Source organism: Miniopterus natalensis, chromosome 1 (assembly GCF_054644295.1).
Source record: "Miniopterus natalensis isolate mMinNat1 chromosome 1, mMinNat1.hap1, whole genome shotgun sequence".
NCBI lineage: Eukaryota > Metazoa > Chordata > Mammalia > Chiroptera > Miniopteridae > Miniopterus > Miniopterus natalensis.
The window spans coordinates 97,934,600-97,961,201 of NC_142081.1; the positions used below are offsets into that span (position 1 = coordinate 97,934,600).

General features: G+C 52.1%; 1 protein-coding gene across 1 annotated transcript in view; it reads right to left on the reverse strand.

Moving 5' to 3' along the window:
- Positions 1-26,602, reverse strand: part of CCDC33 (coiled-coil domain containing 33) — a 119,694-nt gene that overhangs the window by 77,562 nt on the left and 15,530 nt on the right. Inside the window, 3 exon segments of the mRNA XM_087819399.1 lie at positions 428-537; positions 4,173-4,306; positions 17,308-17,471. Of these exon segments, the coding sequence (XP_087675525.1) occupies positions 428-537; positions 4,173-4,306; positions 17,308-17,471 (408 nt within the window).

A 26,602-nucleotide genomic window follows, 5' to 3' on the forward strand; every position in this document is an offset into this window, starting at 1 on the left:
CAGTCCTACGTATGCAAAGTGTAATTCATCTTGAGGATTAGGGATGGTGTGCACACCACCTAGCCTAGGCCCTGGAACATACCAGGTACTTCATAAATACTGTATTGCTTTGATTTTTAGATACATTCCATCTCTTTCAACATATATGAAATCAGAACACATCTTCAGTTGGTGTATTCATTTAATGTGGTAGATGTTCTATGCCAATTGGGCTGTTTTATGAAGACGAATTTGGAGAATTCCAAATTTGTATGGGTATCATTCCTTTTTCTTTGCCAAGAGCTATGTTTCCTGAGCCCCACATGGTCCTAGACTGGTCATACTGCAGGGTGAGCATGGATGCCCAGGGATACTCTGAGGGAATAGCTGGGGGCTCCCCCCACCTGTCCCAGGCCTGTGTGGGCCAGAGTCCAGGGCTCTGACTCACTTTTACCAGCTCAAAGTGGTAGGGGTGGAAGACACGCAAGTACTTGATGGGGATTTGATAGGTCAACAGCTCCTCATTTTTTTTGTTATCCATCACCTTAAGGATCACATCTGGAGAGAGGAAAAGTGAGCACACAGTTAAGATCAGGCTTAGTTGATCACCATCCCTCACACTGAGGTGAGAGACATTGCTGAGGGTAGGGGAGCAGGGACCACACTGAGGAATCCACATGCATGCACACGTGTGGAACATACACAGGCACACTTAACAAGCAGGACTAAGGCCCTGCACAGGACAAGGCTCTATGCTGAGTGCTGCAAGAACCCAAAGATGCAATTCTTGCCTGTGGTCTAGAAACTACCAGCCCAGGGATGGACACATGCTTCAGAACTGAGCCCAGCCCCCATGGCAACACACACACATGTGCTTGCACAAAGACACACAAGCTAGCAGGAATAGTACCCCTTTCCAGGAATAAGGCTCCTTCCCTTGGTCACAAACACTCTCACTTGTTCCTCAGGTAGAGATTATCTCTCACACTTTATAAATGGGGAAAAGAGGTCTGCTCAAGGAATCTTCAATACAAATATCAATAAAAGTCTACTCTGAGTACATGAAAACTAAGCACTAAGAATGATGCACAATTTAGAAAACTCCCTCTAAAGACACTACATTTGGCCATAAAATGCATAAACTTTGGGATGAACTCCAAGGAGAAAATCAATGACTTGGAAATAATCATGGCAGTATTACTTGGTGAGCACCTACTGTGTGGCAGGCATGGGGATGGGTGCTTCTGAGTCTATTCCAACAAATCCCCATCACAACCCCTTAATAGGAATCACCTCACCATCTCTATTTTTAAAATGTGGACACTGGATCTCAGAGAGGTTATATAAATCTTGATCAGCATCACAGCTAGTAAATGGCTGATGGGAGAGGCTGAATTTGGTGACTCTTGAGGCATTTCCTACTCTGGAAGTCTATGATTTGAAGAGGAAGAGGAGCTGAGGAGAGAAGAAAGGAGGAGAAGGGTAGATGAAGGAGAGAGAAGTGTTGAAGGAGATGGAGGAGGAAAGGAGATAAAAGAGAGATCTAGAGAAGAATGGGAGAGAGAGAGAGAGGACTGAGGTGGACAGGTGTACTCCTGGGTAGCTCCCTTGGCCTCTGCCTCCCTTCCTGAGACAATGACATTTCAGAACCAGGACAGCTGCCCACTCTGCTGGCTAGGCAGGCTGGAAGCTCAGTGCTGCTGGGTCACTTGGAGCTGGGTGGGTCATTTGGATTAGGGGGTGGAGGTGAAAGCTGACAGCTTTACTGATTACTCTTACTTTCTTCTCCCCATAGCTACCCTGGACACACAGAGGGAAAGACACTTGCCAAATTCCTCCAAAGCTGGCCATATGGGGTCCCATGTTCAAAGGAAAGAGGGAAAACTGCACCAAAAGGACTTGAGGCTGCCTTGAAAACCTAGAGTAAGGCAAGGGAATTGAAGCCAGCAAGTCTGGTTCTAGTACCAACACACAAACTTGCTCTGTGATATTTAGCCAGTCATTTAACCTCTCTGAGCTTCATATTCCTGCTCTGTAAAATCTTAAAACTTTAAAAAGAAAAACCCTGTCCCTGTCCTAATCTTGTTGTAGGGAGGGGAATGTGTTTTTCAAGCTATAAAATTCTAAGCAAGTGCTCCTTGTAGCTGCCACTATTTTTCTCCTCGTTAACCATCTGTAGTGCTCCATACAGTCACCCAGCCTTGAGCAGGAGGAAAAGACTCAGCTGAGGGATTCCCAGTGCCTCCAGCGAAAGCTACAACAGTAGCTGTGGAGGCTTCGGCCCCTCATGACCACTAAGATGCGCCCTGAGTCCCCAAACCCGGTTGGAATTTGCTGAGGTCAAACAAGGGGTGAGTGTCCTGCTTTTCTCCCCCTACCCCAGTCTCTGTGTGGGCAACCAGCAGACGAGCTGGAATTGGGGTGAATGGATAGCCATCCTCCCTGTTCCTGTCTCCATGCTACAAACACGCTTCATCAACTTCTTCTCTGGGCACTGTGCCCCTCAGTCCCCCACTGCCCTTTGCATGGCCAGCAAGCCATTTCTTCCACCAGCCTGCTTTGGCCCTGACAGAGGGTCTGCAACTCCCCTTTGCTTTTATTAACACATCACTGAGTTACCTCCTGCCCTTCCCCCTCCTTTTGGCAGGTCCCCCATCTCCCCCACCCTCCCACTGCAGACATCACCACAGCAACCATTTCTAACAAGCATCCAGCTACTTCAATCTGCAAAGAAGCATCTGCCAATTTTCCCTGCCTGCTGCAGGGTCCCCACCTCCTGTCCCTTCTACAGGGAGTCCTACTTCCCTCTCTGCTGCACAGATAAGCCCAAGGCCATTCCTTTCATCACATCCTTTCTTGTGTTACCCCAGATGTGTAGAGCCCAGGGCAGGACCGAGTCCAGGTTCATTCACCACAAGCCCAACCTTCCCATCAGCCACATAGATGCACACACACAAACACACACACATGCACAGACATGCATGCCCACAGGCACAGTCACAAGCACACTTTCACACACAGTGTTCACATATACACGAGCCAGCTTGCAGACATTCACAAAGACATGCACACACAGGTGCACACCTGCATTTGTATGAAGTCCTAGGTCAATTTTTCCCTCCTCTTTCACATTTTCTCATATCATTCCAACAGCCCCGCCTATTCCTTTATGGTGGAAAAAAATCCTCTGGCTTGACCCAGCACTAGCCTCTTTCCCTTTTATTTATGTCCCTCTTCATTCTTTTCCTCTCTCCCCTTTCACTGTCTTTAGCAGCTGGCTTTCTGCTCTGTGAAGCTTGGTAAGGTTTCATGGAGGAAGTAAAGCCTGTCCTCTGAGAGGGGAGCCTGAGGTTCTTCTGACTAGATAAGACCAGACATCACAGGCACCTGTGGGTCTGTGCTGGCAGTGCCCGATGCCAGCGCTCACCGCAGTACTGGCATCAACCAGTCATTACTCCTGTGAGCCCAGCCTGAGCCCTTGTCTGCTCAGGCCCCCAATGGAGAAAACACAAGTGTGCAAACACATGTGTGTACATTGGTACATTAAATTGCCTGCAGTGTTTGAATTTGTTAAGAAATGGGGACTGGAAAGGCTTCCGGGGGTGGAGGAGTGAGAATCATCAGGCAGACCGCGACCTCTGGGAGCATAGGTACGCAGCTGTGACAGTGGCCAGTGGCCAGGAGGATGAGGCAGGGTGAGAAGCATTCTAGGAAAATAGCTAGAATCCTGGGCCTACAGCGAGAGCATGTAATGCTGAGTCCTCCCTTCCCCACTTACTGATTTCTTGAGCTTGAGCCAGTTATTTAAGTTCCCTGAACCTCAGTGTTCCCATCTAAGCAGTGGGAGCAGTGTTGTTCCTCCGGGCGGTGTGGCTGCTCTGAGCGATCTGTGGGGGGTCCAGGACGCTGCAATGAGCCCCGTCTACGGGATACGCAGCAGTAACAACCATGGAAATAATAACAATGGTCATAAAGAAGATAAGCTTCCATCGTCTGGAAAATTCATTTAGGTAGGACAACTCATTTTTCCAGCAGGCTGGGTAGATGAGGCATGACAGTATTATGATTCTTTTTTCTTTAAAGTGCTTTTAACTGAGCCCAAGGAGGCATTCAGGTGGTTTCCAGCTGAGTTGAGAGGGAGCCTGCTCCTGACCCCTCCCACACACACCAGGCCCACCCAGCCCCTGTCTCACCTTCTCGCCCCACATCCTCAGCTTGGATCTCCACTGTGACTGTGTCCCCCCAGATGGGGGCTTTGGTAGGCTCCAAGGTCACAGATGTGACTGCCTTGGAGTTCTGGTTCTTTGCTTCCTCAGATGTGGTTTTCCTGGGGAGGAGAGGGGCAGGCTAGGTTAGAGGGAGGGTGTCCTGCCTGCTCCTCGCCCCTCCTGACTCCATGGTCTATAAGTCTGGGCAAAGAGTGGACAGAGCAGAAAGAGCTCCTTCCCAGGCAACACTCATGTCATCCCAGGCCCAGAGGGAGCCAGGTCTCTCTTCCACTGCCCTGCTTGCCTGGGTGACCACACTGTCTCACTGGCCCTCTGAAGCCTTCCCACGGACTCAGGCACCAGAGCTCAGGGTAGGGTGAGAGTGAGGGAGACACCTTGCCTCTCTGACCTGCTGTCCCCCAGCAGGCGCCTGTGTATACAGACTCCCCGTCATCGTCTTGACCATCTTCTCTAGGTTCTGTTTGGTGGGAGGAAATCTCTGGGCAGGGTGGCTGTGTCGTACCACCTGGCTGGCCTCACCTTTGCCTTTACTTCCCTAAGCTTATGACCCAGATTCCCAAAGCTCAGCCCAGCTCCCCCGGCTCTGAACCCTTCAATGGAGCACACACATGCTACCACCTTCTGTAGCACGCACTGTGTGCGGGGGCCCTGGGCTGGGCACCTGGAACTGGACATGGGGTGGGGTGGCATGGGGTTTCTGGACCTCAAGCACTCACAGGGGGTGCAGTGCCAAGCTGTCCAAGGTGAGGCTGGAGCTCGGGCCCTCTGTATCCCAGTGCATCCCACAGATCTCTGGGATAAGTGTCCCTGAGATCCAGAGCCATCCAACAGCTCATTAAGGGAGTTAATACTTGCTCTGTTGAGGAGGTTTTTATGTCGGGGCTGTAAATGGTGCAGCAGTCACAGGGAAGGGGACACTCAGAGAGCCTGCAGCAGGGGGAGCCTTACCACACACTCGGGTGCACAAATAGCACCCCAGGGCAGGAAGCAGAGATGGTGTCTTCACCAGCCTTGGCCCCGCTCCCAGAAGTCCCCAAAGGGAGTGTGGGGCATGGGAGTCAATCTGCCCCATCTCTTAGCAACACCAGCCTGTGGTCCTTCCAGCCCAGCTTGTTCCTCTCTTCCATGAAGCCCTCTGGTCCTCACTGCCCCTTCCGTCCTCTGGACTTGAGTGTCCTGTCTCCTTGTTTGCTAGTTGCCACAGCCCTACCCTGTGGATAACCAATCTTGAGCAAGTCCCATCTCCAAGCTCCAGGGGTCAACTGAGAACTCCCTTCTGCTTTGACTGAGGGACAGTGTGTCATGGTGATGACAACAGGGTGCCTGATTCAGACCATCTGGGTTCCTCCTAGCTCTGTACCTTACTGGCTGTGTGATTTGGGCAGGTATGTAACCTTGCTGAGCCTTCCTTCCTTCGTGTGAAGTGGGGATGATAAGTGCAGGGTTGTTGTGGGCATGGAGTGAAATAATATGTGTAAAGTGCCTGCCACATTGTTAAATACCATGCAGTGTTAATAATAATAATACTTTTTTTAATTGTCCTTGGCCTGGTGTCTCCCCATTGTGACCCGAATTCTGGGTCTACAAATGGGGGTCTTTGGCTGCTATGACCAGGGTGTGGAGTCCTAGAAAGAGTACAGGCTTTGGAGACACACAGAGCTAGGTTTTGAGCCCAGTTATCTCCTAGCCAAGTCGCCTCCCCTCTCTGAGCCGTAGTAGCCTCCTCTATGAGCAGTGTTGCCCTTTGAGGGTGCTTATAAGGGCTAGGAGAAGGTGTGTGAAGGTCCTGCACACAGAAGGCCCAGGGCCTGATAGTCCTTCATTTGTGGTATAAAACAACCTGGGTGTTTCTCAATGGGACTGACTGAGGGCCACATGAAGGGGAGAAAGGGAAGTGCTGATGATGGAGGGCTGAGATGAGCAGGGGAGCAGGGGTGGGTCTCCCAGAGAGCTGGAGCCCTCCTCAGACTCAGGGCCCACCCTGCCAAGGGGGCTGCCAGGCTTGAGAGAAGACATCGCTGCTGGAAGGCCCTAGAGCTCAGCCTGCCCCACACTCAGGTCCCTCCCTTGGGCTCTATGATGTCTGCTGACTGAAGGGTGCAATCTGTGCCCCTCTTTCTGCCTCTCTGTGACCTGGTTCTTTCTCCTGACAGCTGCCCTCAAAGTCAGAGGCCTCAGAGCTCTCAGCAGCCTTCACCAGCTCTCTCTCTTGTCTGCTTGCTCTGTGCATTCCCCATGGGATGCTCGCCTCCACTCCTCCATGGAAGCACTGAGGGAGGGGCTGTTCCAGGAAAGTGTGTAAGGAGGAAGTCAGTTTTTCTACACGCCAAACATCAAGCCTGCTCCTGTACCACTTACAGTTTTTCTGTATCCCCTAGGGGCTTCTCAGTGCACCAAGAAGACAGAACCAAGGGTGAGTGAGGGACACAAGTCATAAGCAGTGCAATGACAGAATTCAGGTTGAAACTCATGACCATACTGTGAGCCTGCCTTTCAACTTCTTGATATCTTTGGCCTCTTGTCATCTTCCCTTCTCTACACAAGCTCCTGGGTGTCTGGCAGGAGAAATGCCAGGTGGAAAGAGACAGGAAGGACCATGAGCAAGGCCAAGGGAGCCTACTACCAGTGCTGACTTCACTCAGGCATAGAAAGAGTTAAAGCAAGCATCTCTCCTCCCTTCCCTCAGACACACAGCAGAGAGGTGGGTCAGGGCTAGGTGAGTGGAGATATAACTCCAGAGGGGTGAGGCCCCAGGGGAAGGAGGGAGCTTTTAGCAGGTGGAGTGCTCCCAACCCCTATTCTGTGCCCATAGCTGGGCACATGGGAGGCTGAGTTTTAAGACCCTTAGGACCCTGTGGGAACTCAGGTCTCTAGTGCAGTCTCAGAGCCCAGGGACCTCCCCAGGCCCTGCTTCCACACAGCTGTCTGCAAGACTGAAGCCCTCCCTCTCCATCCCTAGAGTCCTAGTCTGGCCTCTAGCAGGGCTTAGGGGAGTTGTGTTACCCCACTGTCCTGGGGCTCAGGCTTAATCCAGCTATAGTGAGGAGGGCATTGAGGCACAGTGCAGCAGTCCTGGGTCCCAAGCTGCAGGGAAATGTAACCCCCACCCCCGCAACCAGCCTGTCTGGGTGCTGGAAGGGTATGTTTGTGTCTGACAAACTCCAGGTAGGTGGCCCCATGGGGGTCCAGGCCCAAGCACAGCTGTCAGTGGGAGGGATGACAAAGGACTTTGCTGTCCTTCTGTGAGGTCATAACTAAGGCAAATGTGTGGTCTAGTTCCCAGGGGCTGCTGCTGTGAGCAGAGGTCAGTGGTGGAAAAGTAAAAGTGCAGGACATTGATGGATAGCACACAAGCTCCTGAGCTACCCCCCCTCCACTGTCTTCTGACCACTCTCCAGGGCATACACCTTGGGGTGGAACCTGTGTGTCACTGTCCCTGCCTACACACACACACACACACACACACATACACACACACACACACATGCTGCCCCAGAGAGGTTTGTGTGCCACACTGTTTGAGATCTCTGACCCCACCCCAATCTGCCAGCCCTCAAGCTGCCTCCCAGGTCTCTAAGGCCACCTCCAGCACCTGCCCATAATGTCCTCTTGGTCTTCCACACTCCTCAAAGCCTCAGAGCATGAACAACTGTCAAGGTCTGGCCTCCTCCTGGGCAGGGCTTTGGAAGCCCAGGATGCAGGCCACCTAGCTTGTCCTGAGTGCCAATCCCAGGCAGCCCCCAGAAGACAAGGGATAGGAGAGGGATCAAGTTCAGGTCTGTTCTGGCTGTTGGGGTCCTGGCTGAGCAGACCCCTGAAACTTGGGAGACCAGAGGATGCTCCTAGAAGCTCCTAGGGAAGGAGATAATTAGGCAGACTGAAAAGGATGTATGCCAGGCAGAGCATTTAGATGGATGGTGGTAAAATGAGAGGTCTTGTGACCTTTTGACATAGTCCACCATAGCCCTGCTGCTCACTCACCTGGGAAACTTGGAGGTGGGGAAACAGGTTGAGATTAAGATTGCTTCAGCCCTGGCTAGTGTTGCTCAGTTGGCTGAGCATCATCCTGTGCACCAAAAGGTTACTGATTCGATTCCTGGCCAGGGCAGAGGCCCGGGATTGCAGGTTCAATCCAGGCTCAGGGTGTGAGGCAACTCATTGATGTTTCTCTCTCACATCGATGTTTCTTTCTCTCTCTTCCTCCCCCTTCCCCCTCTCTAAAAAAAAAAAATCAATAAAAACATTAAAAAAATAAAATGATTGCTCCAGGCGAGATGCCAGGTGTGTCATGATTGGGCCTCATTCTGTCCTAAGAAGGCAGAGCGATTCCCTTCTACCTTGTACCCTTGTACCCTCCATGCTGGCCTTTGAGTCAGGAAGGCCAGCCTCCTCCATCCTCCAGGAGGCCAAGAGGCAGCCAGACTCCCAGGCCACAGGCCTACCTCCATCCCTGGAAGGCACAGAAAAAAACCAACCACTGTTCTTCAACCCAGGAACCCAAACTTATGCAACAAGGATAGGATGGGAGAGTTGTCCTGGGCAGGAACAGTCATCTAAGCAAGGTGGGCTAAGGCTGGATTCTTGTGTTTCTGACGCTTCCTGGGCTGGACCTGGAAGGGAAGGCTTCCTGGAGGAGGCAGGGCTTGAATAGATGGAGGGGAACAGGCATGAGCTGGCTCATGGGCAGGTCTGGGGAGGGGCGTGCTGGCCGCCTGATCCAGGTCTGTGGGTTGGGAGCATGGAGTGAGGCAGCCAGAGAGGAAAGCAAGGCTTGTGGTCCTCTCTCACCTTGTTCTCTCTCCAGCCCCCTTCTCTTCCTGCCCATGTGCAGTGTCCTCTGGCCTTGGCCAAGCTCTTCTGAGGCTACTGGGCAAGAAGATGTGGCCAGGGGCTCCTCAAAGGAGGAGCTGAGATGGAGGCAGGGAGTGTCTGGTTTCCCGCTTCACCAGACAACAGCCCATCAACAACACCCCCACTCCATGCCTCCCCTCCACCCAGACAGACCCCAATGCAGTTGGTCCTTGTGGGTTTTGAGCTCTTGGGAGGCTACCACTTAAGACATGAGCAGGGCTGTTATTCTCAGCAAAGTGATGGGCTTTCATCTTGGGTTTCATTTATTAACTGGACTCCAATGAACCATCACTAATTGCTGATGGTGCTAAACCACTACAAGTGGGCCTTGATTAAAGAATAACTGACTCTGGAGCTAGGAACCAGCCAATTCCTCATGCCTAGGGGTGTGTCTCTCCCTACTCTTTCCTGCAGGGAGTGGGGACTGCTCTGGAAATCAGAAATGTGACCCTGGCCTGGTGGCTCAGTTGGCTGGAGCATCATTCTGATGTACCAGGGTTGTGGGTTCGATCTCTGGTCGGGGCTCATAAGAGGCAACCAACCAATGCATAAACGGGTGGGACAGCACATCGATGTCTCTCTCTTTCAAGTCAATAAACAAAAAATTAAAAAGAAAAGAAATGGTACATCTCAAGGACCTCTGAGATGAGTACTCTGGCAAAGGGAAACATCTTTCTGAAGAATAAGAATGCTGCTCCCCACATCCCCACCCATACTTTATCTGAAATAACTCCACTATCCTCAGGGGATCCCCTCATGGGCAACAAGCACCCCTCCCATGGCACCTTCTGGAGGCACAGGCAGGGTATTCTTTCCATATGGCCCAGGGGAAACCATAGACAGCGCTAAGTCAAGCTCAAGCCCCAGTCGGTGGGGCGTTGTCACACCCTCTGTCCTCTCCTGGGGGTCTTCCTTGTTCAGAGAAACCTTTTTTCTCTGTTGAGGCAAGAGATGGTGCAGGGTTAAAAAGGGCCCATGACTATGCCATCTGCCAGTCTCTGGAGTGTCCCGCAGTGGTCTGCTCTGTGGACTAGCCGGGTGACGCTAGCTGCGTGACAGGCCCTGAGAGCCATCTTCTTAGGCTGAGGGGGAAGGGCCAGCTATAAGCCAACACATTACCCTAATGGATAGAATGACAGTCCCCTTGGCAAGGTACAAGCCTGAGTGAGACAGCTCTGGGAGATCTTGTCATGACTTGTGATACTTCTCAAGTTCTCACTCGGAACAGCTACTCTTCTGAGTATCTCCTTTCTCATGAATGCAGCCTTAGAGCACGAGGAACGTGGGCAGACCTAGAGGTAAACTTCCCAACCTCATAAGAATCACCTGAATCACTCTGACCCTGGTTCCTGGCCTAACGTGCATGGCGTTCAGTTCAAGTTTTGAGATCTGGGCATCTCAGACATACAGCACTGCTTCCTGCCCTTTTGGCCAAAAACCTGCCTCCCTGAGGGGTCCTGTTACCCAAGTGCAGCGGCCTGGAGCCTACTAGTCACCCTCTGCCTTGGGAGATTGTGGGCAAAGAATGAGTGAGTGAGATTGATCTGTTTATTTGCCACCCCCCCGAAACTAGACTGTGAGCTCCTTGAGGACAGGGACCTGGTTTGACACTACTGGAACTGTTCCTAGCTCCCAGCCTGGGCACAGTGGGACCAGCAAATGTTTGTGAATGGAGGAAGGGACCCTTGGAAAATCCCGTGGAGACAGAGGCAGCCCCTCCTCTCTGGCTCTGCTAGGCCAGCTGCTGGACCCTGCTCTATACAGTGTAGCTCCTCTTTACTACCCTAGAAGCTGCTCCTGGGCTGGGAGGAAGGTTCAGATTTCCTGAAAAAAAAGAAGAAGGTGCCTCTCAGACATGTATAGGGGACATGTGACTATGGGAAGTCACTAGCCCCTGGGAGAAGAGGACAGTCAGTGAAGTGGGATGGGAGATTGAGTCTAAGTGGGTTGAGTTCAGGAGGAGGAAGCAATAAGGAGAGGCCTAGAGATCCTAACTGAGCAGAGGCACTTGGTCTGCATGTAAAACCTGGCGAATTTTACACAGCAATATGGATTTCTTGTTTCTCTTGAAAATTTGAGAGAGCTGCCTGCATTCCTCCAAAGCAGAAATCAGCAGGGGTGAGTCCTTGAAATGACCCATGTGCTCTCCAGTTTGCCACAGTTGCCTCCACTCTCTATTGCATCACATACCTGGCTGATTTCAGCATTTATACAACTGGCTGGAGCCTTGAAGGCACTGACTTTGCCATCCCTGGTATTACTCCTTCTGACAGCTCACTGTGTATGTAGGGACCACAGATGACAGACATGGGGAGAGCACAAGCAGAGAAATGGGGGGCACTAGATTGGAACCCAAACACCAGCTTCCTGCCCAGTGACCTCCCTTACTCTTTAATAGACGCTGGACCATGTAGCATCTGACCTTGAAGCCCATGGGGGCCAGGCAAGGGCAGAGGGAAGCCAGACAAAGCTTGGAAGGAGGATCAAGCCTCCTGGCTACTCATGGTGCCCTGGGAGGCAGGAGGAGCCCTGTCAGCAGTTACGCCCATGCTCAAAACAAGCAGACAGACAGCCTGGGCAGAATGCCATGAGTACACCAGGAAGGCCTCCACTGGTCCGCCTCACTGCCCAAGATCTCCCCATGAGTACTTACTTCTCTTGGTAAAGCACTGACCTCTTGGATTTCTCCCTCAGCATCCCAGTGCCCCTCAGGGAGAGCTCATGCTTTTTGGGTCTGAACAAGTGTTTCAGGCATGAGAAGATCTCAGGGGCCCGGGCAGTGGTGATAGGGGAACATCTGGAAAGAATTCTTAGGGCTTTAGTTTGACTGGGGGTCGCAGGCCAACTCTTCCTTAACCACTGACGCCAGCTGTGTTTATAGCTCTAGGATACAGTGATGTTCTAACTGAACAAAAATTCTGAAGCTTTGAGCCTAGAAGGACCGACATGGGAAGGTCAGACCACATTGTAAACTAGGGACCTGTAGGGGAGATAAGACCCCAGATTCCCAGGTCCTATGCTGGGCCTTCTCCTTCACCATGTGCCTTTTCTGGCAGGTATCCTGCTGGGAGAGGGCAAGAGTCTTGGCCTCTGCCAGAGCAAGTGGCCAGTGGCTAGATGAGGATGGTCGTCTTCATGTGCTCCACTCCCACTGGCCAGTCATGTGACCTCAAGTCCCATCATTGCTTGGAGCCTTGGCCTCCTTGGCTATCACATGGACCCAAGGAAACCTGCCTCCCAGAGCTACCACATTAGAACCAGAGTGTGGAGAACCAGGATCCGAGTGAGTGCACCATGGGCTGTTTTTTTCCTGTGCTGCCCATGATCATTGTCAGGGTGAATAATTATTGATTTAAAAATATATATATATCTTTATTGATTTCAGAGAGAGGAAAGGAGAGGGAGAGACAGAGATAGAAACATCAATGATGAGAGTCATTGATCGAGCCCACAACCCGGGCATATGCCCTGACCGGGAATCGAACCCCGATTGCCTGGATTCTAGGTCGATGCTCAACCACTGAGCCACACCCGGCTGGGCAATTATTGATTTTTAAAAAATTTTTTTTGCTAAGCCCAACCCTCTGGCTGCTGAGATAAGCCTGTGAGTCATACCAGGCCTCCGCCCACTCCACCCAAATCCCTACCCTTGGGGGCCATTTGGCCAAGGCCCATAACCAGATGGGAAGGTGTGAGCAGTCCAGATCCCTCAGACTGGTCACTGGATCTTCTCTGGAAGTCTGGCTTAGGGCTCTGATGCCAACAGTCCCTTTCCAAGAGGGCAACTGCTGCATGAGGATCAAGGCAGGGATGAGGTGGAAAGAACTTTTGTATTTTGGAATCCTGGATCCTGGCTTGGGTACTTACTAGTTCTGTAACTTTGGGCAAGTCACAGAAATGCTCTGAGCCTTAGTAACCTCATCTGTAAAATGGGGATAATCTTTCACCTAGCTCACAGGACTAAGCAATAATTAAATGATGCAAAACACACACAGACACACACTCTGAACACATTTGCCAGATATAGGGTAAGCACTAGATAAAAATAACCTTCTTTAACCTTCCTCCTTCCTCTCTTCCAGGACCTTAGACAAATGTCTTATGCTCAGTGCCTTCTTCAATTACTCGCCAGAGTCAGGACAGTCTGTGGTCAGGATCAGGACTTGGTATATGACTAGCGCTTGGTCTATGACCAGGGTCAGGGCTTAAGGTGTGACCAAGTCTCAGTCTGGGGCCAGGTCAAGGCTCTCAGGCTTATCCAAGAATACCAAAGGTCCTTTGAATATGACTAACTGGCCCTGATCTGTGTCCTGCTTCTCCCACCCAGGCCTGGGCCAAGCATGCCCCATGTGCACAGAGGGAGCAGGCAGTCAGAGAAGTAGCTACCAACTGACAACTTAGCCATCCAGCCTTTGGCCAATGGTGAGAACCCTACAGGCTGTCTCCTGGCTGGCCCCTTCCCCACACCCTGACTGCTAGGGCGCCCGCACCTGTCAGGGTCACTGCCTTGCTGGTCCCTGCTGTGTTTTGACTGGCAGGTCTCTCTGTGCCAGGATGGGAGGCAGGTATTGGGCACTGCTCAGGGACCAGGACCTTCAGCCAGGCCCAGACCAGTTAAGGGAGATCCCAGTCCCGAGCACTGGCCCAACATATCTGGGTGTGGAATCTGTCTTGGGTGGTGACCTCTTGCCTCTAAAGTACTAAGACTGTTTCCCAAGTCAGAGCACAGAACAAGTAAGCAAGCCTGGAGCAGCATGGAGGCCAGACCTCACATCCTGACCATGGGAAGACTGAAATTCAGAGAGGGGCAGAGACTGGCCTGAGGTCACACAGGGAGTCAGGGCCAGTGGGCCAGATTCTGGGTTTTCCTGATTTCATTCTGGCTTCTCTCTACTGTGTGAGGCTTTCTTCTGATAGGTCTCATGTGCCCACTATGAGTGTTGTGAAGGACCCCCCCTCACCTCCATGTCACCCTTTACCTGTCAGCATCTCCCCTGTTTGGCTCCACCATCTCCACAGCCCTTTGAGGCAGGTCCCCAGGTGAAGATTGCTCAAGCATTGAGAGGTGAAGTAACTTTTTCAAAGTCACAAAGAAATAAATGGGATCAGGTTCATCCATTCATCTGTTTATTCATCCATTCAGTATTTGTTGACAGCTTCTTATGCTCCAGATACTGTGTTGAATAGTAGGGATGGGGTGGTGAGCAAAACAGACCTGGTGGCTGCTTATGAGACTAGTGGGGCACAAAGGGGGAGGCACTGAGGAAGAGAAAGCCAATAATCATCTAAAAGCACACAAAATATGTGAAACTGTAATGAGGATTTAGCATGGTCTGGGAAGTTTGGGAGGACTTTCTTGAGGAGGTGATGACTAAGCTGAAATCCAATAAGGGGAGGGGAGGGAAGAATGTTCTGGGGGAGGGAGTGTGCAATGGACCTGAGGTGGGAGGGAACAGGGTCTGCTCAGAGAGAGATGTCTGGAGTGGCTGGAGCAAAGAGAGGGAGGTGGAGGGGAGGGAGTCATGTTGAGGGGCCATCAAAGACCCACCCATGTTGGGACTGGAATCCTCTTTACCCTGGGAGCAATGAGAAGCCATTGGAGGGTTCAAAGGAAGTTCCTTTGGTAGTATGTTACCACAGTATCAAATAGTAACCTGCCTTTGAAGGGAGAGAAATGACACAGCTTGGTGATGGATTGGATGGGGGTGAGAAAATGTGGTTACTGATACCACATACGGAGGGGGATGAGAGCATGTGGAGAGTATAGAGAAGGAAGAGCAACAGAGGGTTGAAACCTGGAGCAGGTCAACATTTAATGCCAAATAGAAGAGATAAAGTGGTGCACAGAAAGGAAAATAAGAGAGAAGGCATTTTGGAAGCAAGGAAAAGAAAGGGCTTCAAGTAGAATTAGTGATCATGAGGGGCTAATGCCACAGAGAAATCACAAAAGGTGAGATGACTGTTGGATGTAGGGCCAGGCATGACGGTCACTGGTGACTTTAGAGAATGCTGTTTCAGTGGAGAAGTGGGGTCAGATTGGAAGCAGGCCCATGGCTCAGATGGAAAGAGGCAGAACCTCAAGATGAGCCAAGTGGGGCTGTTGGCCTGGGACAGTTCCACTGGAGGATGCGCCTTATTACTAGATTGGAACCTGCATGGTGGTGAAGCTGCCACATACCAAAGTAGGGAGGCTCCGTCTTCCGACCTGAGCCCTCTCCAGCTCCCTACTAGTGGGCTAAATGAATGAACAGCTCTGACTCTTGAGCTTCAACGCCATCTCCATCCCCCACCCCCATGGGCGTGACTGCTGGGGTTGCAACAAACCCAGAGAGGATGACAGAACTGGCAGACACAGAAATCCCCAGTGTCCCACCACCAATCTGAGATGAGACAACGTGGGATGGCAGAGCGCAGGGAACTAAGCCGGGAGACCAAGCTGAGGGTAATGGAAAACACAGGCAACAGAAAGATGAGGAAAAAGTATTTTGAAAGAATATGAAATTATATATATTTAATATATATTTAAGATACTATTTACTGTTTAACATATAAAATATATGTAACATATATTCTAAGCAACAAAATATTCATCACGAGAAAAATAAAACTGAAACGACTAAGCAGTGCTCCTTGTATGCCTTATTACTATGCATTTGGAATCAGACAAACGGCGACCTCATGTTCTTTCCAGGGCGTCTGAGGACCTTGGTCCGCCCCCTGGGGTTCCCGCTGGGGCTGGGGGCTCGCACTGAAGGCCCCTTTCAGGTCCCACCAGCTGGGCCTTCCTTCTCAGAAGCCCTCCCTCCGCTTCACTTGCATCTCATTAGCACCCTGCGCGGGCCGTCGTCTGTCGCCGAGAGGCCCTGCCCCCTCCCCGGGTGGAGCTGGGTGCGGCGTTGCGCGCCCCCTGCCCCCACACCCTACGGCTCGCGCGTTTCCAATGGAGCGTTCCCATGGCAACCGGGCGGCCTCGCGGGTCGTGACGCCGGCGGAGGAGAGGCTCGGCCGCCGGGCTCCCGCCCGCCGCGGGGCTGGATTGGTGACAGGCAGGGCCTGCATCTCCCGAGATGCTGGGCGATAATTGGTTTATGGAAATAGCTGAGCGGAGAAGGCGAGCTCCCTGCCAAGCCCGCCCCCTGCCACCTGCCCTTCCCCACCGCAGAAACGGAGCTGGGGAGGAGAGGGGAGCAAGGCCCGGAGCTGGGCGGTTAGAGGTGGGGCTTTTGAGACAAGCAAGTGTTTCACCTGTTGGTCTCCAGCCCACTGTCCGTCCTCTTTTCACTCTGTGGGGGTGTGGTAGTTGTTGTTATAAAAACCTGGTGTTCGCCTCAGTTGCTCCTTGGCCCCTAAGTTTGTGCTCAGGCCTACGCTGGGTGCATTGTTGGGGAAATAGAGAAGCGACCTGGGGCCTGTCCTGGGGAGCTCTAGTTTGGGGAACAGAGGAGCAGCACATAACTTTATTTATATAAAGTGCATCTGACTAGTGTTGACAGTGCTGTGGGGCTCCAGAGAAGGGAGAGCTCAACTCTGGTGGCTGTCTGGAGGAGGAGGCATCCTGAGCAAGGAAGGCTTTGAAGGTAGGATTTCAGCAGGTTGGGGAGAGGGCTGGGGCAGGCACTCTCCAAAAGGAAATGTGGGGAAAAGACTTTGACGGCCTTCTGAGAGAAGTGAGGTCCACGAGGTGGGCAGCAGATACAGCATGGCAGGCCTCAAGGGATACCAGGCTGTGAGAAGTGTGTACCCTGCTTGCAGCTAGCTGGAGGGGCTATGAGGTGGGGTATTAAAGGACAAGAGGGAAGTCCCCTGATAGAAATGACCAGAAAGTAGTGGGGGCCAAGGAGGAGGATGGTGATGAGTACCTTACCCCAGGATTGGGCATAGTAGTACGGGGCACCCAGAGTCTGGGAGAGGCAAGCCCCTGGTCTTCTCCTTCTGAGCCTAGCCCAGGCCTCTAAATCCAGGGGCCCTGCCCCTTGAAGTCAGGTTATGGCCAAGCCCTGCCCAGCAAACTGTGGGATCAAGGAGTGGCCCTTCCCTCCCTCCATAGCCCCGGTGAGCAGCTTCCATGCAGCAGGAAGATGCCAGGCTTCTTACATTTGCAGAGCTCCCCTGTGTGATGCACACTTGGTGTTCCCTCTGGGTATCACAGTCCCAGCCCCAACCTTTGGGTGCTCATATTCCAAATATCCTTACACTGGTTTCTGCTCCAGTGGACACCAGGCCCCTACCACTCTCAGCAGCTACTTACACTACCACATAGGGCCACGGCTCAGAGCCATCTTTGCAGTCAGGGAGGTTGGTGGCTCCATGGAGAGTGACTGTGATAATCTCCTTATTAGAAGGAGACAGGTGGCTGATGACAGCTTCCATAGTCTGGGTGGTGTTTTGGGGGTCCTCTGGGCTCTTGGCGACCTGTGGAGAGAGCCAGAGCTGAGTGGCCTCTTCTGGTGTGGTTACCTCCCCTTACTGCCTCCCTGTAACTCTAGTCCTCTCATAGCTCCTCTCCAAGTAGCTGTTTCCCTCTGTCACTCCCTTACCCAGTCTGGAACTACAGGCCCCAAAGGGGCAGTCGTCTTTGACTTCATTTTCTCCCTACCTCTGCCCCACAACCCACATCTCTCCCAGTTTCTCTTCTGCCTCTCCCCAGTCCTGGAGAATCAGATAGGCCACCTCACCTTTCAAATCCAGTCCCATCTCTAAACCCTTATTTTTGTAGGTACCCTTGCCTGTGATTCCCAAATCCCTCCTGCTTTTGAGGTCCTAGTGATTAGCCGTCTTCTGTCTCTCCTATAATTGCACCCCAGTTCACCTCAGGGTCCCCCTGTGCACAGTACTTTACAGTTTACAAAGCTTATCCATGGAGCCACCCAGTGCATTAAAGGAGATGAATGATTTGTCTGTCCAAGATGCCTCATCCATCTTCAACCCAGAGAACCCTGTGGACCAGGAAGGAGAGTGGTACCTGCCCACACATGGCCTCCTGGGCTGATTGCCCCAAACAAACTCATATGCAGGGGCTCAAGAACTCAATAGTTTGTGGATTCATGGCCCAAAGGACCATGGTGATGAGAGCTACTAAGAGGAGACAGAAGCTGCAGCTTGGGGCAGTCAGGGAAGGCAGCTGGGAAGAATAGGCCTTAAAGGGTTGGGAGAACCCTGCATGGGTAAAGCAGGGAAGACAAGCTGGAAAGCAGAACACTGGAGCTGAGGCAACAGAGTGGGAAGGGGCAGGAGCATCCTGAGGTCCAGGGCAGGCTCAAGATGTCTCTGGAGGCTTCAGAGAGTCGGGGGCAGAGCTGGGTGTTTTTTGGTGAGTAATCAAGAAAGCAATTAAGAATCAAGTAAAACACTAGGGTGGGGAGGGTGTGGACAAGAGACTGCTATGACTTGGGGTACCTTGGTCCTCCTTCTGCACTGAACCACTGACTCTCTCCCAGTGCCTGCAATTGACATTGACACAATTGACCCAGATTAACCTGGCAGGAGGCCACCTTCTCCCTTCCTCGGTCCTGCTGATTGACACCAGCTGATGTAGGGGCTATGGAGGGGCCCTCCTCGCTCTGGGAGAGGAGCAGTAGACCTTTTCAGGTTGGAGATGAGGCCTTAGGAGGCCACTGGGAGCTGACCCTCTCATCTGGAAAGCTCAGCTTATTAAAGCCTGCATTTCAGAGCAGGCCCCGGTAGGGTGAGGGAGTCCTCAGGATGGAAAGGGTCTGTGGAGACCATTGAGAACAATGATCTATTACATAGAGGGGAGACAGAGGACCTGGTCCTAGGTGGGCTTTGTGCTGGTGACAGCCCCGGCAGGGTGGGTACTCTGGCTCAATCCCGATAAATGTCAGGAAAACTAAGTTTAAACCCCAAACCAGCCATGCTGAGAGTCATTTTCCCCAACTGGACAATAAGGGCCTGGAACCCACCCGCTTCCTAAGTGATGTCCCAGGTTCCCCACACACAGCCTGTTTCCATCTTGAGCCTGGGGGTCCTAGGCACAGTGGCTCCTGGGAGCCTCTGGGCAGAGGGAAGAGGAAGAGCTGTTATTTCATTCAGTTCTCACAATAGTGGTATGGGGTAACCACAAATATGAGCCCCTTGTTATTCCAATCTATCAGCATGCCCTGCCAGCCCTACTTCAAACCATGTCTAGAATCTGACTCCTCACTGTCTCCACTTAAAGCATTCGGGTCCAAAACAATGGATTTCTGCATTTGATTTTTAACTGCTTTCTTGTTTCCTTCTGGCTCTTTTCTGCCCTGTCCCACCTCACAGAGCAGCCAGAATAAACCTTTACAAATTTCAAGCAGACCATATAACTCCCCTGTTCAAATCCTGCAGTAGCTCCTTGTTTCACTCAGAGCCTGAGTACAGTAAGGACCTGGGTGCTCTGGCCCAGGAAACCCACCTCACCGCATCCCTAGACCCCTTGCCCACTCACTTAAGCCGCACTAGCCTCCTAGTGGTTTCTTCAACACGCCAAGCTGACTGCTGTCTCACAGCCGTTTTCCCTGGCTGTCCCTCTGCGTGGCCTGCTCCTCCCTACATGTCCCTTCCTGTGGCTTGCTCCCTCATTTCCTGCAGGTCTGATTCATTATCCAAAAGGCCTTCCTGGTATAGGCTGGTGTCCTTGCCTAACAAGATGACTAATTAGGAGGTGAGAATCTCACCCCCAGTCCCAGAAGTGCCAGCCCTACAAAGAGATCACTCCCCTTCTTCTGACTGATGGAGGGCACCCCCCACCTCAGAACCCAGCAGGCCCTATGACCATCTGCAGGGGTGTTGAGTACCCCTCCTCCTCTCAACTATTCCTCTTACAGGCCAGGGTGGGAGAAGGGGGAGGGAGGTCAGCAGAAGGAACCCCTGCCAGGTGGAGCGGGTAGGAGAAGAAATAGTCACAAAGCCACCTCCTCCCCCTCATAGTCTGAGATGCTGCCTTTCCAAGGTTCCACCCTCTCTGCTGCCCCATAGCCACCTCCCCTACTCCCCAGTAGGTTTGCTCTTCTGGTTTGGTGGTGTCGGAACAAGACTAGCAGCCTGGGGATCCAGAGACCTAAGCTTTAGCCCAGCTCTGCCCCCAACTCTGCATGACCTCTCTGAGCCTTCATTTTCCCATCTGGCCAATGGGTAAATCTGGAATGCTTTGTAATACAGTCTTCCTAGTAATTAGCCTAAGCTTCCTGCAGTGAGGTCAGGAGAGGCAACTAATATCCCTCCCATCCCCAGGTTCCCAGGAGCAGCCTACGATGGTGGCCCCAGCACCCTCATTGCTGTGAGGGCACAGGGCCTGTTGCAAGCTCCCTGTGGCCCCAGACATGAGGGCCCAGCTGAATGGCAGTTGCCTAAGACTCTTACTGACTCCCTGGCAGCCCAACCAGGCATCTTGCAGACCAGATCATGAGTTGTGCCCCTCTCTGTCCTCTCCATCCTCTGCTTCCTCTGTCCTCCCATGTGGGACAGCCTTTTGGGAAGTAGAGCTTGCAGGGGTTTGGGAAAGAACTGCTTGTGCTTCACTTTTGGGCATGATAGCTACCAAGCTGGTGCCTCCTTGTGAGGCCTGCAGGCACATGCCCACTGGACAGTCTGAGCCCAGGGCCAAGGAGGCCTGGGGCCAGTTGAGAGGCCACAAGGGGGGTCAGTGGGTCAACCTTTCTGCCTTCCCCTGCATCAAGACCAATGTCTTCTCCCCATCCTCACTCTCCCGGGCCTACATTAGAGAAATTATCAGGGAAAAGAAAATGCAGGTGCTGAGTTACATATGGGGGAGCAAAGTAAGCTGTGGGTGATGGTGACATCCCCCTCAGCCTCAGGTCCCACAGACCCACCTGTGGGGTGAGATGAATGAACTCTGGGGAATTCACTTTCTTGAATATAGTTCCTATAGCCTGACAGCAGAGCTGGGTACTTACCATTGGCTGGCTTTCCATTGATTAGTCCACCCAGCACTGCTGGGGTGCAGACTCAGTGGGCAGCATTTACAGATAGGGGTTCGGTCAGCATACAAAGCAGCTCTCTCAGCTCCTCCACCAAAGCCTGGTACACAGCAAGCTCAGAAGTTGCTAATTCCAATACCTTACCTCAAGACAGTTAGCCTCACCCTCAATAAGCCAAGATTAACCAGCAAATGTCCTGAGGGACCTGGAATACCTATTTTGGGATGTATGTGCTGTGGGGAGGAGACAAGGGTGGGAGTAGGAAGATTGGACTAGCAGCGAGGTGTCCATTGCTTTAGCTTCCAGGGCTGGGGCTTAAATTGGTCCTGGTGGGGAGACAGATTCCTCTATCCCTCCAGACCCTGTCCCCTGCTCCAGCAATCTGGGAGACAAGGAAGCTCAGTTCCACCTCCAGAAGGGTCCTACATCTGAAAGCCAAGGGCCAGAGGATGGTGTGCTGAGCTGGCAGGCATGGGGTCTGGCTGCCTGTGATCAGTAATTTGGGCAACTTATTAGACTCCAGGGGCCTAAGTCTCCTCAGTTGTATCGAAAGGGCTTTGAGTTAAAAATGGTCCCTCATGGCCCTAGACTGTTTGGGTCAGTGGCTAGAGCGTGGGCCTGCGGACTGAAGGGTCTCAGGTTTGATTTCAGCCTAAGAGTATGTACCTTGGTTGCAAGCTTGATCTCAGGGCCCTGTCAGGAGGCAACCAATTGATGTGTCTCTCTCATATTGGTGTCTCTCTCCCCCCCCCCCCCCTTCCACACTCTCTGAAAAGCAATGGAAAAAATATCCTCAGGTGAGAATTAAAATATATATATATATAGTCCCTCATGTTCCTTCTAGTTTCAACCTCTAAAGTTGCCTAGGAGTCATGGTGGCCACGATGGCTTTTTCATAGCTGAGGAAACAGGCACAGGGACATGGGACAGAAAGCGCTTGCACTAGCACCAAGGCACACAGGTGAGCTAGGGGGGCAGACTGGAGGAAGTGGGACCAGGGCCTGTCTGCCTCCACCCTCTGCTGTCCCTGCTCTGCGCTCACCAGCCTTCTTTGGATGTAACCTGCTTTCTCTGGGCCGCAATGTAAACATATATCCTTAGGCTCATAGCCCAAGTAGCCAGTACTCACTGGTACTAGCAAGAAGTTGTGGCCTTTGGAGCAGGAGAGGCTTTTTAAAAGATGACACAAAAGTCAGAAAGAGAAGGATTGATAGATTTGATAACTAAAAAATCTATACCAACTTCTACAATGGTCCCAAATTCACCATAAAACAAAGAAAAGACAAACAGGAGAAAATATATAAATGTATGAATATCCCTAATACACAAAGAACTCTGAATCCATAAGCATCAACACAATAAAGAGACATGAATGGAGGATTCACCAAAGAAGAACTATGAAAATGTAATACTATATACACATTATGAACATCCTTACAGGGGATTCTGTTTCTCAAAGCTGTGCATCAAATAAATCCAGCTCCTCCTCAGGGCACTCTTCCTCCCATGCACATTTCCTGGATCCCCCCATCCAGCTTGGGTGGGCATGTGGCAATGAGCTTCAGGAACCAGTTGGCAGCTCAGGGCTCTCAGGTCAGGTCAGCCCTGGTGCCTGGTGCCCAGTGTACAAGAAGGAGGCTTAAAGGGGGAGGGTGGAGTCAAAAAGAGCCAGCTGTGGGTAGAGAACATCAGGAACCACAACACCAAAGTCAAGGGTAATAGAGTATAAACCACATTGAGGCCTGGGCACCCCTAGCTATTTGGTTTAACTGCAAAGAGGATGTTCCTAAGTTAGCAAGTACCTGTGTGTCCTTGGTCTTAGCTCTTTCTACCATCCATGTTGTAAGTGACACAGGCGAGGGCATGGGCTCAGCTTTGCCAGTTAGCAGAAGGTAGGGAGCCCTGACATGGAACGATTTTCCTTTCCTTGCACTGAGACTCTAGTCTAGGCAGGGTCGTGCTGCTCTCTCCAGCTATTTATTAAGCACCTGCTATGTGTGAGGCACTATTCTGAGCACTGGGGATAGAGCAGTGACAGAAATAGACAAAAATCCTTCTTTCCAGCCATTAGAGCCTGTGTGACCTGGGGTGGGGACTGGGCCAGAGCTGGGAGGGTGTGGCATAGTGGATTGTGGGCACTGCCAGGGAAGCAGCTTGGGAAACCCCTGGAAAATCTTTGGAGGGTGATAGTGAGCCAGCTCCTTGGGCTCTCTGAGCCTCTATGACTCCAGCAACAAAAAGGCAGAAACTTCTTTCCAGGTTGTGGAGGGTGAGACAGCCAGTTCAAGTTACATCTCACTCTGCGTAATGGGGAGACAGGCAGAAATCACCAGGTAAGGGTAGTAGGATTTGATAACACAGAGCAAGCCGCCTTTCAGATCCCACGTGGCACAAGAGTATAGGACACCTAACGTGGGAGAGCCACAGAGATCACTTCAGTCCCCATTTCATAGCTGTGGAAATGGAGACAGAGAAAGTAAGTTTCTGTTATGATTTAGGAACAAACACACCAGGGACTTGGAAGAAAAGATGAGTTCATGTGGTGCATGGCCCATGCCCCCAGGGCTCACCTTTTCCTTTTTCCGGCCCATCTTCTTGGGGGCAGCAGTGTTTGGCCTTGTTTAACAATCTCGGAGACCAGGACCTGGTGTTGGTGGGGGATCAGGCATCAGTCTTGCCTGGGCACCTTCTAATCTTTGGGGTGGTGAACAGTGTGGAGCGTCAGTGTGGTCTTGGGGGTGCCATACACCAGCCTTGGGGCTTGAATGGGGAAAGGAAAGGGGGAGCAGGGGTGGTGGGGGCAGGAGTACGGAGCTTTCTCAGTAGCCAGATATATTGTGAGTGAAGATGCAGTGGGGAATCTGGGCCATGGCAGCTGGCTGGGAGTTAACAGCTGGGTAATTGGCTCCTGCCACCCCCAGGTAGGTAAAGCCACGGGTGGCCCTATTTCTGCTTAGATGTGGAAAAGCAGTGAGCTTTTCCACACAGCTGAGTCACCTGGGCAACGCTGTATGATGTCATAGGGCAAGGCAGAAGTCACACAGGCACCTGTCCAGGTGCAGTGGGGGACTCAAGAGCCATTCTCCTTATTCCTGGAGCTGTGTCCTGCCTGCTCTCTGGAATTCAGGCGTCATCCTTCCTGGTCTGAATACCCCAACCAGATCATCAGTCAAGATTCACCAACCACCTTGAGTGCCCAGCCCCATGCTGGTCACACTGCAGGAGAGGAGGAGAAGCTGCCCCCAAGGAAGTTGCAAGTTGATTGGTAAAACAGCTATTTCTTTTAAGGAATCTGCAGCCATCCTGCCTCTTTGGGCATCTATAGCCTTTTATTTGTTTAATAATAAAAAACACAAAGTTCCAGATAATGGTTTCCTCTTGGAGTGTGGGTGGGAAGGTGGGGGAGAGAACTGGGAATAAGTAAATCTGTTGTTGTAATGTCTCTTAGATTGGATGGTAAATTAATGGGTTTCATTGCATTATTGAAAATAAATTATAACTATCTAAAGGACCGTGTATGGGTCAACATGATTCTAGGGCGTGGGCCAAGGATTATGACTAGCCCAGTTCTGAGCTCCACAAGAAATTATTACAAAGATAACCCTTTTTATCTTTGGCACTACGATATGCCAGGTATGGTCCTAAGTGCTTCTATGTGTCGTGAGGTGGCAGGATAAGGATGACTGGCCCTTGGCCTGGAGTGGGGTCTGTTCCATGGGGGATGAGGTCTGAACTAAACCTCAAAGGATGATCAGGAATCCTGGGCTAGTAAAGGTGAGATTTGGGGTACTGGGTGGGGTTCAGAGGTGTCTGGGAGAACCCTGTGCCTGCCTCATTCTTCTGTCAGCTGTTTTAGGCCCCATGTTGAGGCTTCTTCCATCTTCTTTGGTTTGGGGACAAAGAGCAGGTTCACCCTGGCAGCAGGAGGGAGGAGGCACCCAGCTTCTCCCTCCACCCCTCTACTCCAGAGAGAAAGAGGCAGGGAGGAAGTAGTTCTCCCCAATTTAGAGACAGAAAAACTAAAGCCTCACCTTTGTTAGAACAGGACTTGCTGAAGTCACCCAGACACTTGGGGATGGAAGCTAGGAGGCCTACTCTCAGTTTTCCCCCCTTTCAGGCCTGCCAAGAGTGGTGCCCCTGGCTCCTGGGCCAACACTGTCACAATCCAGCACACACAGAGAGGGTCTCCGTGGATGGCTCTTCCCCAGTCTCCTAAGAGTGGCCCCCCCTTCCTCTCAATTGTGAAGGCTGCAGCAGCAGGTTGGGGGTGAGAGGACCAGTGCTGCCCCAGTTCCTGCAGGAGCCATTCATGCCCAGTTCAGAGCCAGCAGCAGAACTGGGAGAGGCCAGCAGGGCACCTAGGGAGCATACTTGAAGAAGGCACTGGCTCTCAGGGCTATGCCAACCCTCCTGCCACTACACCTCCTTAAACTCTGTGCCCTAGCTATCTTGCCTGCCTCACTGTGGCTCCTGCCCTGCCCTGCCCTCCTCCCAGCTCCTAAGCAACCTCCCTAGGGCCACTCTTGGGCTCTGGGCTCTCATGCAGCTTCCTTACCTAGCATCTGAGCTTTCTGCTACTGCAGCCCCCAGCCTGTTGGCCTTCCGGCCTGGAAAGAAGAGAATGCAGGGGGCTGGTTCCAGGCGGTCTGGCTCCAGAGTGCTAGTGGGCCCTGCACACTCAGCAGTCACTGGAAGGGGGGGCCTTCCTACCACCTCGCTTGCTTGCTGTCCAGCTCTCTGGACCATGGACCCCTAGGACACTCACCCCTGTGCTGCACTAACCCCCACCCCCCCCAATTGCTTCCTCCGCACGAGTGAGAGGGCCGGCAGCCTGGGGGCTGCACGTGGCTTTCCTACGTAACTACACTGAGAACCCCAGCTACTCTACCTGCCTCATTCTCCTTTCCCAGGAGAATGAGGAGCTCTGCCTCCCGCAACCAAAAGTCCAGAGGAAACCTGCTCCCCTGTCCAGGGGCTGGCCCCAAGCTTTAATGACTCAGGGAGATTGCAGAGTTGAGGGGGAACAGGGATTGGTCTCACTAGTAGGTAACCCTGCCTCTCCCCCAACCCCCTCCCTCAGGAGAAAGCACTTGGAGCTGCATCATTTGGCTGGGGCAGGGATTAAACACAACCATTAGACAGCCCACAGCTGAGGGGAACTTTGCAAGCTGTCTGGATCTGAGGCTGCCTGGATCTTGAGGCTGCTTTCTCCCTGGCTTTGTGCTGGGCTGGGCAGGCCTGTGGGGTCTGGCTTCTGGGGAGGCAGCCCTTTGGCCTAACTCTATGCAGCAAGTTCCAGAGAAATCTGTCTCCCAGAGCATACAAGCCCAGCCTTCCTTCCCCCTTAGTCTGTCCCAGGCTCTGTAACCATGACACTCCCCCCACTATCCATCCCCTCTCCTACTCTTATACACACACACACACTTCCCCATACTTTCCATTTCTTTTGGGCAGCTGAATTGGGAAAGGGAAGGGATGAATGAGGTAGGAAAATGTGATTTTATAGCAAATGGCAGCTCACAGCTATGTGATCTTGGTTCAAAATACTAGCCCTCTCTGAGCTTTGGTTTCCTTATACAATGGGGAAATCAGCACTGCTCTGAGGACTGAATGAGA